The following is a 15,227-nucleotide window of genomic DNA, read 5'->3' as shown; positions in this document are numbered from 1 at the left end:
CTACTCCCTCTCATCTCCTGCATGTTCCCAGGCATACCTGCTTAAAAGTGGTCTTGAACCTGACCAGCCAGCGCTGGTACCAAGTTCCTGTTGAACTTTGGATCTCAATGAATTCATCCATTTGCTTGGGAGTTTTGATGTGGGACACCTACAAAACAAAGACGATGGAGACAATCTTAACCCCGCTTTGTGTCACACTTTTCAATGTTTCATTTAGTGTAACTGACTTTACGTAAGTTATCAAGGGCTACGGGAGGCTTTGATGACCCTCTAGTTCAGTGATCTTAACCAAAGATGGACATGGCCTCTCTTAGGGCTCTTTCCCAGACAGGTACGTCCTACCGCAGACAAGATGAACCCATCTTTTCATTAGATCATGCTTTTGAGAAATTTATATTCGTCAGACATACTACACTGAATTCCAATCTGTATCTGATTTGCTTACACTAGAGTTGACTTCACCTTGAAATCCACAAATCAATCCTTAATAGGTATTAACTATTAACATCACAGAAGTCTAGGACCCATGTAAGCAATGGTGTGTGTGTGTTGGGGAAGGTGTTGCTACTTAAGATATTTGTTTAATGTTTATTTATTTATTTTGAGACCGAGAGACTGAGAGAGAGGGGAGAGGCAGAGAGAGAATCCTAGGCACTGTTAGGGCAGAGCCTAATACAGGGTTCAATCTCACGAACTGTGAGATCATGATCTGAGCCAAAATAAACAGTCAGATGCTTGGGGTACCTAGGTGGCCCAGGTCACAATCTCATGGTTTTGAGTTTGAGCCCCACATCAGGCTCTCTGCTGTCAGCACAGAGCCCCCTTCAGATCCTCTCTTCCCCCCCGCTCTCTGCCCCTTCCCTTCTAATGTGCTTTCTCTCTCAAAAATAAATTAAACAATTTTTTAATAAATAAAAAATTTTTTAAATTAAAAAGAAAAGAGTCAGAGGCTTAACTGATTGAGCCATCCAGGTGCCCCACTACTGAAGATATTTTTTTAAAACACAGCAGAATGGAAGAAATCATGTCCTCCTTGCTGTCTCTGGTTTTCCTGGTAGAAACCAAATAAATGCGGAGTAGGGATAAGGTTATATATCTCAGCGCTCCCCCTCAAGCACCCTGTAAAGTGTTGACTTGTCCAATGTCACCAGGTAGCCCCTGTGAGCAATCCTGACTCACCAACACAGTGTCTGTCTAGTTAACCCATGTTTAAAGCAACCACTGAATTCTACAACCAACCATCATGTCGGGGAGATTCCCAACCACACAAACTCTTTTTAGCCAAGGTTCATGCTTGCAGACATATTCAGGGGGAAAACAGAAGAACATTAAAAAAAAAAAAAATTCAGAGTTTCCATCACCCCCTCCAACAAACTTTTGTCTAGGGATAAAGGTTTTAGTCACAAGAGTGTCTCCATCGCTTTCTTCGGCCATCTGAGAACGTGAGGACACGTGAGGAGACAGGGCTGGAAGTCCACAGGGAAAAATCAGACCCTGGATATGGACAATGGACTCATTAACTCTGAGCACTAGGTCGAGGACAGCACAGCTATGCTTTTCTAAACCCTAAAAGTAGTAATTCTTAAACTTGGGGGAGGGCCGGGCACCTCTTGGAGAATCTGGTAAAAGCATCTTCCTGAAATTGGAGGGACATGAGCACACTGAGAGCCTCCTGGGTGTGTCCAACCATCCACAGGTGCGCGTCCATTGCAAATCTCTCTGCCTGGGGACACAGGAGGGTGAACACACAGGTCCTGCAACAGAACTCTCGGCTGGAGCTGGGCTTCATGTTATCAGACACCTGCAGGGAAACCATGAGCCCTTGCTGCAGCCAAAAGAGGTCAGAGGGGAAGGCTGACACCAAAATCAGGAAGCAATCAAAAATCAGACTCCAAAGCATTAAGATGGACACTTCAATGCAATCTTTTCCCTTCGTTGCTCCTAGGGGAAAAAAATAACACCCTATTCCCCAGGGATTTAGGGATTGAGTGTATTAACAACTTCAAGCAAAATTACTCTAATTTACAATTAACTAGGATACTTGTGTTTGATTGGGTCTAAATCAGGACATGGCCTGTGTTCACCCCAGCTGTGCAGAACATTTCACTTGGGACACCTGCCAGGGGGCAGTTCTGAAACTTGGGAGGCAGTCAGTAAATGGGGTGGCTGAAATCTAGGGCTTTGTAGGGAAGCAGAAATTTCTCCTCACCCCTCTTAGCATCCCAGGCTGGGTGTGAAAATTAAACTGACAAAGATAAATTAACAGGAGAAAAACCTACACATTCGATTGAATTTTAACATGTACAGGGAGCCTTCCAAAGAGAACGAAGAAGTGAGCAGAGCAGAAAGCTTTTATTCCTTTTAGATCAGGAACCAAGGAATTTGTAAAGAATTGACAAGACAAAGGGGTTTGGGCTAAGAGTAGTAAATGGTGAAGAAGTAACTGGGACCAAAGCGTTGATTTACAAACAAATGTTTGTTTACACAGCCTTCTCGTGATCCCCCCCCCCCCCCCCCCATCTCTGGTGATAAGAATGTCTTCTTTCCTCCTGGTACAGGGACAGTAACTTCACACAGCAGATTAACGACCTGTTCCAGGGAAGAAGGGTGAGTGGGGAGAGGTCAGAGCGACCTTCCTGCCTCTGCCATTTTCCCAAACTCCTTCAGTTTAAGACACTCAATATGCCAAGGTGCCATGTTTTAGGGTAGCGTGTCCTGAATCCCGGCAGCTCAAAGGCGAAAGCGAGGACCCGAGGACCCGGCATCTGTCGCTCTCCTGCTCATGCCTTCATTAGCTGCGGGGAGCACTTGGGACCAAAGCAGTTAACCCCATCCGGCTGGAGTCCACTCCCGACTGCCACTGCTCTCTGACCTGTGAGCACTTTCTGGTTGTTCTTTCTTTTCTTTCCCCCTGGCCCATCCACTCACCCACTTCTACATAATTAAGAGGATTACAAAGTCAGCAGGGAATGCTAAGGCCACAACCTTTTTAATTCTCTTTCCTATTAGAAGAAAACTGCTAAAAGCAGGGGTGATGCCTAAAGACTCGTGGACCAGCATGTGGGCTGGAGTAACAAAATGCCCACGGGTCACAGTACCCACCTCCCCACTCAGGGATCCCCGCCTGAACTCTTCCTCGAGATACACGTCCATCCCCAAGGTGAGGGGCTCTAGGGCGCGAGGGAAAGGCTGAGTTTTTGCCTTTGGAAACCAGAGGCTTCCGGTTTATTGATTTCCAGGCTGACACCTCCTTCCTCAAAATTAGCCTGCTTAAGGTTGAACACGTTAAGAGAGAATGTGGGATTGCTTCCCTAAAAACCACTCCTGGTCTGGCAAGCCCACACGGTTGATTTAGAAGCGGTCCTTCCAGAAGCAGCAGTCAGGGAAGCCACCGTGTGTCAGATACCGCAGGGCCACCTGGGTGAGACGGAGGCCAGGAAGAGTTTACAGCTACAGGGAAAGGCAGGGACAGGTGCACAAACGAGGCAGAGAGCAATCATCCATCAAGACACCTCTCAGGAGGGTTCTGGGTTTGCTTGGAGTAAATACACCAACAGACTGCTTGAGGGCTCAGGGAATGACAGAGACCAGTGACCTGTGGTGCATGAGCCAGAGGGAGGGCAGGGGAAAGAGAGAGAAGGCTAAAAGGCAGGAGGAAAAGTGGGGGAAGGGGAAGAAGGCTGTGTGCTCTGTGAGGAAGTGCCTCAAATTGTCAGGAAGGTTATTAACCTCACAAATGCCTGGTACAAATGACGTGTGTCTGTGTCTGTGTGTGTGTGCATGTGTCTTTGTGTCTGTGTGTATGTTTGTATACATGTGTCTGTGTGTCTGAATGTGTGTGTGTGTCTATACATGTATGTCTTTGTGTCTGTCTCTAAGGAATAAGCAGGAGCTTGGAGAACAGTCTGTGGAATGGGTGGGGATGGGGGGGGGCAGGGCAGAGCCAAGCACGCCCAGTGGGCAGGGAGCCCCACTAACATCTAGTGTCCACACCTGCAGGATTACAACCCATCGCAGACAGCGATAGGGGTGGGGGTCCTGGGAGAACCATGTACGCCCTTAACATCTTTCATTTCAAGTGTTTCTGTTAGTCGTGCTTCTTAATAAATGTGTGTCATAAAAGCACTGGTCTCATATTTTAGATATTTTTAGGAGCATTGGGATCAACAGAAACAGGCCATTGAACAGCAGCCAATTATTGCTTGGTTTAGTTTATGAAAAATAACAGGTCATAACATTTTTGAATAATAATTAACGCTTATGTAGCCCCTACTCCAAGGCAGATAGATACTGGCTTAGGTCATTTATTCAATCCTTACCAAAACCATATTTACAGATATTATTATCGGGTTTTTTTTCCCAAGAAGGAAACTGAGGCAGAGAGAGTGCCTTGCCTAAGCCCACACAGCTAGAAAGTATCAAAACTGGGATTTGGACCCAGACTGTCTTGCTCTGGGTTGTGGATTCTTAGCCATCACATGGTCCTGCCTGAGACTTGGGGCTTGTAAGCAACAGTTAACAAGGACAAGTGTTCTGTCCAGAATCGATGGCAGAGGCCAAAGAAGCGAACGCAGGGAATCGGAGCTGGAGGCGGCTCCTCCCGGGAAGGGCTTTCTTGTGGAAATGGATTTGAAGTCAGCCTGAAAGGAAGTTACGCAAACAGGTGCTCAGAGACCCTCAGCGAGCCATTCCTCTCTCACCGGCCACAGACCTTGGCCAGGGGAGCAGAGACCGTGGTAACTAACACGACATCTTCGTCGTGGAAACTGACGCTCACAAGTTCTTCACTTATTAAACCAGCAAGAAACAAAATTCAGCCTAAGAGAAACGGCTCTCCTGTTGCTTGCAACACTTAGATTGGCACAATCCGACTGAAATGTAATTTGGCAAGGTAACTCAAGAGCTATAAAAATCCTAGTGCTTTTTGAGCCAGTCATTTTATTTCTAGGAGTCTAGTTGGAAAACCAACCCCAGAACTGGAAGGGGAAGCAACCACGAGGGTGAGAAGGTTCACTGCAACAATGTTAACAGGAACAAAGTAACAAAACAGGGGAAATAAATTTCTAGTATTCCCAGACATGTCCAGAGAAACTGTGTTAATGTTCCCAACATTAATGTTTATTAAAAGGATAATTCTGTGGGGTGCCTGGGTGGCTCAGTAGGTTAAGCATCTGACTTCAGCTCAGGTCATGATCTCGTGGTTCGTGGGTTCGAGCCGCACGTTGAACTTTGTGCTGACAGCTCAGAGCCTGGAGTCTGCTTTGGATTCTGTGTCTCCCTCTCTCTCTGCCCCTCCCCTGCTCATGCTCTCTTTCTCTCTCTCTCTCTCTCTCAAAAATAAACATGTTTTAAAAAGGATAATTCTGAGACAACAGACAGAATGCTTATGAGTACTCTTAAAAATATGTCGATGTAAATATATGTACATATGCCTATCCCCATAGAAGGTCAGGGGTTTTATTGTATACTTCCTTTGTCCAATTAATATAATAATAGAATAAAATTAATTTTTAGCAAGACAAAATAGTGAAAAAGGACAGTCCCCCCCTTTGTTGGCCTAGGTGCCACACACTCACCGTGAACACCTTCTCGGGGGCCCCCTTCGCCCTCATGTTGGTGTCATGCACTTGCTTGAGGATCATCCAGGCTTCGTCGTGTTTGCCCATCTGGTTAAAGCAAGCATAGAGGAATGAGAAACCTGTGGCTGAGACACTGCTGGGGTGTCTGGGTGGCTCAGTCGGTTGTGTGTCCGAATTCAGTTTAGGTCATGAGCTCACGGTTTCTGAGTTTGAGCCCCGAGTTGGGGTTGCTGCTGACAGTGTGGAGCCCACTTCAAATCCTCTGTCTCTCTCTCTGCTCCTCCCCCTCTGGTGCTCTCGATCTCAAAAATAAACAAACATTTTTTTTTTTTAACGTTTATTTATTTTTGAGACAGAGACAGAGCATGAACAGGGGAGGGGCAGAGAGAGAGGGAGACACAGAATCTGAAACAGGCTCCAGGCTCTGAGCTGTCAGCACAGAGCCCGACATGGGGCTCGAACTCACGGACCGTGAGATCATGACCTGAGCCGAAGTCGGACGCTTAACCGACCAAGCCACCCAGGCGCCCCAACAAACATTTTTTAAAAATTGCACGGACCACTAAGTGGGAGCCACGTTCCTCTCTGACTAGGGAGAGCAAAGCAGCAATATGTTACGATTGAATTGTGTTCCTCCCACCCCAGGACCTTGGAACATGACCCTATTTGGAAAGAGGGTTGCTGTAGATGTAATTAAGACGAGGCCCTACTGGAGCAGCGTGGGCCCCTAATCTGGTTCGACTGGAGTCTTTATAAAAAGCCAGCCATAGGAATATAGACACACACCAGGAGACGACCTGGGATGACTCGGGCAGGAAGTGGACACATACCAGGAGACCACCTGGGATGAGTCAGGCAGGAAGTGGAGTGAGGCAGCCGTGAGCCAAGCGACTGCCGGCAAAGCACCGGAAGCTGGAAGACGCAAGGAAGGACTGCCCTACAGACTTCAGAGGGAACGTGGCCCAGCTGACACCTTGATGTTGGACTTCCAGCCTCCAAAACTTTGAGACAATTTCTGTTACTTTAAGCCACTCAGTTTGTAACAGAGTCCTTTGAAACTAATACACAACAAAGGATGTATTTTGAGATATCCCTGGTTAAAACAAAATGAAAACAAACAAACAAACAACAACAAAAAAAAAACCTTTGCTGTGTCTGCCCCTGATCAATGGGACAAAAGGGAATTTGACAAGGTGATCACTCTGTAGAAAGATCTAGAAGGAGACACATTAAGTGGACTCAGAATTGGGGGTGGAAGAGATTTCTCCTCTGCCAGCCCCACCCTGTCTGACCACCACAAGCCCAAGTGCCCCGCCCCACCCCTAGCTGGAAGGATTCTTCTCTCAAGACACCAGCAGAAACTCTCAGATGGTCCGGACGGTCAAGAGTCCTCATGGACTTGGGAACCACATAAGTATTGCCACAGATCTCGCTGCAGCAACTTGAAAAAACACCCCACCGCTTTCAAGAGCCTCTGGAGAGAGTGGGGGCTGGAGGCAGCGTCGGGAAGCCCCCTCCACCGCCACCCAGCCTGGGGGAGCCCTGTCCCACTCTGCACTCGGGGAGCCCCTGCGCCCCTCCGCCCCTGACAGTCTGCGATCCAGGGTGCGCGGCCACCGCGGATGGCAGTGAAGCCAGACATAATGATGGGCCAGGTTGGCCAACAGAGGGAGTGGTTTGCAACCTGCAGGCAGGAGGGGACGCGGGGCTAAAGGGCTCTCACATGGGGTGGGGGCGGTGGGGGTGCTGACTCACCTCCAGCAGGAACCGTGGGCTCTCTGGCATGAACCTCAGGGCCACCATGGACACAGTGCAGGGCAGAGCGCAGATGATGACAAACACCCGCCAGCTGTGGAAGTGGTAATTGGTGCCCATGCTGAAGCCCCAGCCTGCGAAGAAGCAGCCAGAGCGCCTTGGACATGATCTCAGAGTCACCTTCCAGCCCTGGCTCTCAGCTTAGGGCACGAGAGCATTGCCTGGGGAGCAGGTTAAAGAGCAGGCCCCCGCCTGTCCCCCCAGCTTCTGACGCAGAAGTCTGGAATGGGCTCTGGGAATGTGCATCCCAACAGCCCCCCAGGGTGGGCCAGGCCCGTTCTCTCGGCCAAGAGTACAAAGGAAGGCAGCATCCCATATTTCGATATATTCATTAAAATTTAACGCCACTGACAGCGCGGACCCTGCTGGGGGATCCTCTCTTTCCACCCCGCCTCTCTCCCTGCCCCTCCCCCGCTCATTTTTTCTCTCTCTCTTTCTCAAAATAAATCAATGAACTTCTAAAAAACTTAAGTTAAACAAACTGTTAAATAACAGATGTTCTATTCCCTGGCCTTGACAAATAAGGTGCCCTGACCTACCCTTGCAGGATTCCTTTCCTTTCCTTCTCCTAGCCCCTCCCACAGAGTGAGGGGCCTTGCGTTGACCCATGTGAACAAATCTCGCTCCGCCACAATGAGAATGAGTGCCCTTGTCATGATTCCTTGAGTTTAGTGGGAATTCCTGGGTTCTGAGCACCAGAGCATGATCTGGTAGGAGGGTGATCACTCTTCAGGGACCCCTTGCCTTATAGGAAGGGGTATGGCTGAAGGAGAGCCAGATCAGGGCCTTACATGACCCTGGGGATCCCTCTTACCCAGGTCAAAGGGCAATACCAGCTCCGGGTGATTCTAATGCAAAGGGTTTCGGGACCCACACTTTGAAAAACACCGTCAGTCATGATACGGGCACACCCCGATGTATCATGCTCCACAGATACTGCGGTTTTTGCAAATTGCAGGTTTGTGGCAACCCTGTGTCGAGCAAATCTACTGACACCATTTTCCCATCGGCATCCACTCACTTTGTGTGTCTGTGTCAGGCCTCGGTAATTCTAGAAATATTTCAAACGTTCCATTATTACCATATTTGTAATGGGGATCTGTGATCTGTGATGATTTGCCATAGCTCAGGAGATGGTGAGCATGTTTTCAGCAGTAAAGTATTTTTTTAATTAGGATGTGTACATTTTTTAGACATAATGCTACTGTACCCTTAATAGAGTATAATTTGGTATAAACATAACTGCTGTATGCACTGGAAGCCAAATAATTCACTTGACTCACTTTACTGTGATATTTGCTTTATTGCAGCAATCTGAAACTGAACTCCTAATATCTCCAAGGTATGCCTATATTACATTTTTTTTTTAATTTTAAAGAGATGGGGCTTCTAAATTCAAATGAATTCTATCATCACTGAAATGGAGAGACTAGCTCCTACTCAGCGTTGGTTATTGAAAGCACTCTAAAATTCATTTTTAGAAATTGCTTCGGGATCTACAAAACATTATTTCAAATATGCCCATGGGTCGCAAAAGTCCCTCTTTTGAGGAATGGTAGCACAGAGGAAAGAGCCTAGACATTTGTAGTCACATAGATCAGAGTATAAATCCTGGCTTCCTCACATCATTACTGTGTCGGTGGGTTTTCGTAGCTGCAGAATGCAGGTAACACTATCACCACAGATTTGCTGGGTACAAAAGCTTCTGACAACCAATAATCACTCATCTCCTTTGAGGGTAGATTTGATTTGTTTGGAAATAGCTCCATGATACTTAGTGCCGAAGTTGTTGACTGAAATAGATGAATATCAGCAAAGATCAGCAAAAGAATTGCTTAAAAAAAAAAAAAAAAATCCGGGGCGCCTGGGTGGCGCAGTCGGTGAAGCGTCGACTTCAGCCAGGTCACGATCTCGTGGTCCGGGAGTTCGAGCCCCGCGTCGGTCTCTGGGCTGATGGCTCAGAGCCTGGAGCCTGTTTCCGATTCTGTGTCTCCCTCTCTCTCTGGCCCTCCCCTGTTCATGCTCTGTCTCTCTCTGTCCCAAAAATAATAAATGTTAAAAAAAAAAAATCCAAGGTTAGGGGCACCTGGGTGGCTCAGTCAGTTAGGCATCCGACTTTGTCTCAGGTCATGATCTTGCTGCCTGTGGGTTTGAGCCCCGTGTCGGGCTCTGTGCTGACAGCTTGGAGCCTGGAGCCTGCTTTGGATTCAGTTTCTCTCCCCGCACTCCCCCCCCACCCCCACCTCATGCTCTGTCTCTCTCTCAAAAATAAACATTAAAAAAAATTTTTTTTTAAATCCAACGTTATAAAATAGATTGGTTTTCTCATGCCACTCAGAGCAGCTTTGAAGACACTCCAACAGCATATTTTTAAGACAGAACTGTATAAATGAATATATTGATTTCTCAAGTTCGGAGGGTAATCATTACTGGGACACAAAGTATCTACTCCATTTACTATCTGTGAAGCACAATAAAATGCAGTGCAATAAAATGAGGTATGTTTATACTTCAAAATACACCATATGGCCAACTCCGTGGTGGGCAGTGAATGTCTTCAATGCTCTATTCCTCTCATTGTGCTTCAACTCGGTCTACGCACTGCTGTTTCTGCTGATTCTTCCTACTTGGAGCAATTAAAGGACGAGCCAGAGGGAATCCCAGGTTGGGGGGGAAAGGGGGACTGAAACCACCGTGACACATTTGGTCACACAATACACACTTCATCCAACTTTCTCAACGGGAACCAAATCTCTGTTTTGCACAGCATGCTGTCCCTGGGGTTTGTTTGCTTTAATTTTAATTAAAAAGCCTTTCCTTCCTCCTGAGAGCAACACTAGAAAGGGGAAGATAAAACCACAGTCATATTTACACATTTGCAGCTCATGTCCAAAAGCTACTCTGGAGTAATTAGAAGTCAAGTTGATCAAAACTACACAGCAGTGAAACTCAGGTGGACAATGAGGGAAGGAGAGCAGAAGCAGGTGTGTTTCTAAAGCATTCTGCCCAAGACAAACTTTTTTCTTTATGATAATATGTGTAAATTATCTAAAATCCATTATTCCCTTGTGCCTCTATGGTTTTTTTGGTGGCTTTACTAATCTGCATTTATCACGTTCATTAGGCAGATCTTTGGGACCTCAAATTAAATAAAATTAAACAGTGAACTGCTTCCAAATATATGTAGCAACTATTAATTTGGAGACAGGGATTGTTCTGGTTACTGATCTTTTAGCTTGCCCTCCGTCATGATTTCACAAACAGCTGGTGGTGCTGACTACAATGGGAATTCATCTTCCATAATATATTCATTTTTTTTTTTTTCTGGGCTGTGCCCATGAATTCCCAGGAAAACATTCTGAGTTTTGTAATTTTCTTTCTCAATGACTCAGTCGCCCGAATTCCTGGTGCCAAGACCTCCCATCACTTCATTCCTGCAAAAGCAATTAAGTGGGTTGCACAAGCCGAGCACAAACATGAGTCTCCTTTCTTTAGTTCCCCTGGCGTGTGTCCCTGCTCAGGGGAGGGGTGTGAGAGGATTAATGTCTTAGGCACATTGAGAAATATCATCAAATGTCTGGTTCACTGTGGACAGGACATCTGGTCCCGGTAAAATGAGGCTTAAGGTAAATAATCGCTCCTGTGATAAGGTCATTCTAGTCTCCCATGTTCCTAGGGTGGGCTCCCCGCCCCAGCTAATGCTTGTTTCAATGAAGCATAATCATCCCAGAGGCTTGTATGTTAAAAAGGGACTATAAAAGTCACAGATTTCATACAAGTCTGCAAACAGGAAACACATCCTGTCCGTTTGGGGTAAAATATTTCACCAGGAGCCCTGATGTCAGCCAGCAGCGGCCAGCCAGCAGCTATGTGGCCCCTCAGCCATGGGCATCCCATTCAGACTTGGTCAACACGCTCCCAACTCGAATCCTAATATTGCTTCCTTAGCAGCCAGACCCCCAGACATCAGTGTGTGCTTGCACGCGTAAAGCAAAGTGAAAAAGCGATGCACCGTGCAGGGACCATTGTGGGTAGCCCCTCTCACAACACCCCACAAGCTGTGGGCTCGGTCATAATAATGCAGACACGTGGTCTGGGGGGCACTGACTCTGCCCCCCATGCTGGAGAGGAGGGAAAAGTATCCGGAAACCAATCAGGACCCAGCATCTCTGGGGTGTCGTGATTGGCTGAGGTGGGCTCATGACCTAAGCTGAACCAATCAGAAGCTCCCTGGTCAGGTGTGCGGGGGAACTTCCTTGGTGGAACAAGCAGTGTGCAAATGGGAGGGTGACCTTGTTGGTGCTGCTGGGATGGAAGCTAGCTCGAGGACGAGAAGCATTTTAAACATATTCTCAGTACTGCCCTTTGCATCCTACTTATAACTGAATGAGAGGCACGGATCTCTATGGCTCTTACTTCCTTCCCTCTCCGCCTTCTAGGTGAAGGAACCACGGCTGGACAAGATGAAGTGACTTGGCTGCAACCACACAGCATCACTACTTTGGCTCAGCTTTTATGCAGGTTTTATTTGTCCCTACATGCCTCTCCTCCATAAAAAAAAAAAAAAAAAAAAAGATTGTTTACTTAATTTAAATGTGACAATAGTTTCTTAGAGCTCACACATGGGGATGAGTTAACAGTGTTAATGATACTATAGCAAGAACTGGTGGGGAGGGGAAGCAATTCCTCTAACCCATGTAACCAACACTATAGTATATGGGTCATTAAAGTATGTGTTTGCGTGAAAGGCAGAGTGCAGAAATGATATTAGGAGTAATATGATTTTGTATCTAAAATGATGGAGAACTGCTTCTGGTGACAGAATTCTCTGGAAAACCCTTCATCCCTTGATTTCATTATTCCTGTTTCTATTTCTTTTCTGTTTCTTATACGAAAATCCAGTGGGTTCTCAAAGACGAGATATGGCAAAGATTCCACGTTCACAAACCCGTTTCTTCTACTTGCTGGGCACACGGCAAGATTGCATCGCCAAGTGTCCTTTGCAGTATTGGTGATCACGTTACAGATTTGGGGCCAATGGGATGGAAGCAGAGAGGGCTGTCGGCCCTTCAAAACCACGCACGTACAATTGCCCATACTCTTTCCCCAAGCAGACTTTAAGCCACGTGTTACAGACGGTGCAATCACACGCTGGAAAGAGTCTGAGCCCCAATATTGCTGATGGAACAGAGCCACCTGCACATCAGGATATCAGCCCTATTTTACAAGAGGGAGAAACTTCTGTTATGTTAAAACAATGAGATTTTAGGATTTATCAGATTACCAGGGTAATGAATCCAGCATCATCCAGGGTAGGCAGTGTCTATACCAGAACTTCTTAAAAAGATATACAAGGGCTTCCATCACCTCAGAACACACAAAGAGGATGAGATTTCAAGGAGGTGAATGGCTAGGGAAGTGTTGGTTAGCTTCGGGCAGTTCTCTGCTACCCCTATAGTTCTGCAGGATTCTAAATGATGGCACAGTCTCACCCATCATCAGGGGTTTACCGAAAACAATTTTAAGGACGCTGATGGTATTTATTGCCCAGGATGCTTGAAAGACATAATCGAATTCAAAACTGCTGCGTTCTTCCTACTTTACTCTTAACAAAACCAATTGTGAAAGTAAACACTGCCAGGTCTCTGTCCAGAGAATCTGGTTTCTGCAATTATCCAGGATAATAAAATTGTCCCAGCTGAATCGAAGACCTTGTCTGTAAGGGCTGCCCCACTTCTGCAGCCAAACAAGAGTGACAGCAGGCACTAGAATGGAGAGTATACAAGAGTACCGCATGGGAACAGGGGGCAGGCAGAGCACCAGGATTCAAGGTCATGCCAGGACGTGACCTTGGCTAAGTCACCAACTTCTCTTGCTTTTGCTATAAAATGGGGTTATCAAAGCCTATAAAATGGGGTTATCAAAGCCTAACTTGCTAGGGGGAGGAGGGCTGGGGACATAAAGGTTGAAATTCTTTCAAATAGAACAAAGAAAAGAAGGAAGGAGAGACGGAGGGAGGCAGGAAGGACAGATTGTATTCTATCCAGAAAGCTGTGTGTACTGAAATTAGTGATGTGTCTTCCAGCGTTGGAAGTTCTATAGAGAGATCAAGGTCACACACAGGAACTGTGTGTGAGCTTGGGGAATAAGGTTGAGGACGGCAAATGTTGTTGGATGCAGGTGCCATAGTGACAAGGATCCCTGGGCTTTTTGAAGGCAGTGCACTCACCATAGTGTGGAATGATGCTCCAGGCCATGGCAGATGCATAAATGCCCCCCGTCATCCAGAAGATGCCCAGCCAACTGAGGTGTTCTCCTCGCTTCTCCCGAGACAAGAATTCAGAAAAATAGGCAAAAACAATGGGCAGAGCACCCCCAATCCTGCAAAAAGAAAATGCCAAAAAGAAAGAATCGAGTCATACACTAAAAATGGGCTTAGCAGAAACCTAGTCACCTTACACCCCACCCGTAAGTTCTGTGGTAAAGTAACCCAGTGAATTTGAAAGACTGGCTAAGGTGAAGCCAGTATCGGGTTATTTTGACCTCATACACTGACTTTACAACCTAACCCCTTTCTAAGGTTCAGCTTTAATGTACTATCTTGGAAGTCAAACACAAAACCCAGTCCAAGGTTTTCCAGAAGTACCACTCGGAGCTATAGTGCCAGGATGGATGGAACACTGGTCTATGAGGGTCCAGCAAAGCCCTGCGTTTGCGTACCCTATGCCTGAGAGGAGTCGGCAGAAGAGGAAGGCTCCATATCCCTGCACGAAGGAGGAGAGAGAGGCGAAGGAGGCGTTGAGGGCCAGAGACATGCTGAGGACTCTCTTCCTCCCCAGCTTATCGGCCAGGCCCCCCAGCACGAAGGCCCCCGCCATCATTCCTAGGTAGACTATCACCCCTGCAAGGTGGGGGGAAAGAGAAGACAGGGTGGAGAGAAAAGACAAGACATTAGAAACCATGCAATGTTCTAGAAAATCCAATGCCCCTTTTTATGTGTTCTAGACAGTCTGTGTCACAGACATAAAAGGTGGACTATAACAGATGTTCATGGCAAATTAGAAGTGCTGTTTGAATTCAAATTCTTAGGAATGCCATTCGAAAAACTAGCCTCACAGGTTGCCACATATGTGCACATACTAAAATAGATCAACCATAGCTGGGTCTGATGTACCCTTCTTGAAGATGACTCTTTTAGAGGCATAATCCGCAGAAGGTAGTGCTGTCATTTTATTTTTAAGCAAGCAAGCAAGAAAGAAAGAAAGAAAGAAAGAGAAAGAAAGAAGGAAAGGAAGAAAGAAAGAAAAAAGAAAAAGAAAGAAAGAGAAAGGAAGGAAGGAAGGAAGGAAGGAAGGAAGGAAGGAAGGAAGGAAGGAAGGACTGTGTGATAAAAATCCTTACCTGCAGGGTTATGTTTAAAGAGAGAATTTCAAGGGGAAAGTGTGACCAAAAGGTTATAAGGAACATGGGAAGGAAGAAAAGGGTGTGAGTGAAAAATGCCAACTATCCATAAGACTGGCTATGTTATTATTCCCCCCAAAAAAGACCATCTCCAAGCTACAACCAATGTTCAGATTTCTTAGGGTAATAAGAGCCCAGCAATGAGCATCCTTTCTTTATCACATGTAACTTTACTTCCCTTCTAATAATAAGATTGGTTAATTTAAGATATCCTATAAATATATTGCTATTGACATGTTTATGGTATTGCAATGAAAGTCAGCATCTTCACGGTCATGGCACATCCCCAGAAGCATGTGGGTAATGTCTTCCTACTAAATATTGAGGGCTTACTAATTATCAATGCCTGTGCTAAGTCCTGATGTGATTTAC

The 15,227-nt window shown here is 46.3% G+C and overlaps 1 protein-coding gene across 1 annotated transcript in view; it reads right to left on the bottom strand.

Moving 5' to 3' along the window:
* Nucleotides 1-15,227, bottom strand: part of SV2B (synaptic vesicle glycoprotein 2B) — a 189,302-nt gene that overhangs the window by 35,733 nt on the left and 138,342 nt on the right. The window contains exons 3-7 of the mRNA XM_030317454.1: nt 14,115-14,295; nt 13,624-13,775; nt 7,335-7,468; nt 5,577-5,666; nt 38-148 (exon numbers count right to left, since the gene is read on the bottom strand). Of these exons, the coding sequence (XP_030173314.1) occupies nt 38-148; nt 5,577-5,666; nt 7,335-7,468; nt 13,624-13,775; nt 14,115-14,295 (668 nt within the window). The remainder of the gene's footprint in view (nt 1-37; nt 149-5,576; nt 5,667-7,334; nt 7,469-13,623; nt 13,776-14,114; nt 14,296-15,227) is intronic.

The sequence above is a fragment of the Lynx canadensis genome, chromosome B3, assembly GCF_007474595.2.
Source record: "Lynx canadensis isolate LIC74 chromosome B3, mLynCan4.pri.v2, whole genome shotgun sequence".
Classification (NCBI taxonomy): domain Eukaryota; kingdom Metazoa; phylum Chordata; class Mammalia; order Carnivora; family Felidae; genus Lynx; species Lynx canadensis.
The sequence above is the reverse complement of the archived record's forward strand: the minus strand, read 5'-3'. Positions and strand labels throughout refer to the sequence as shown.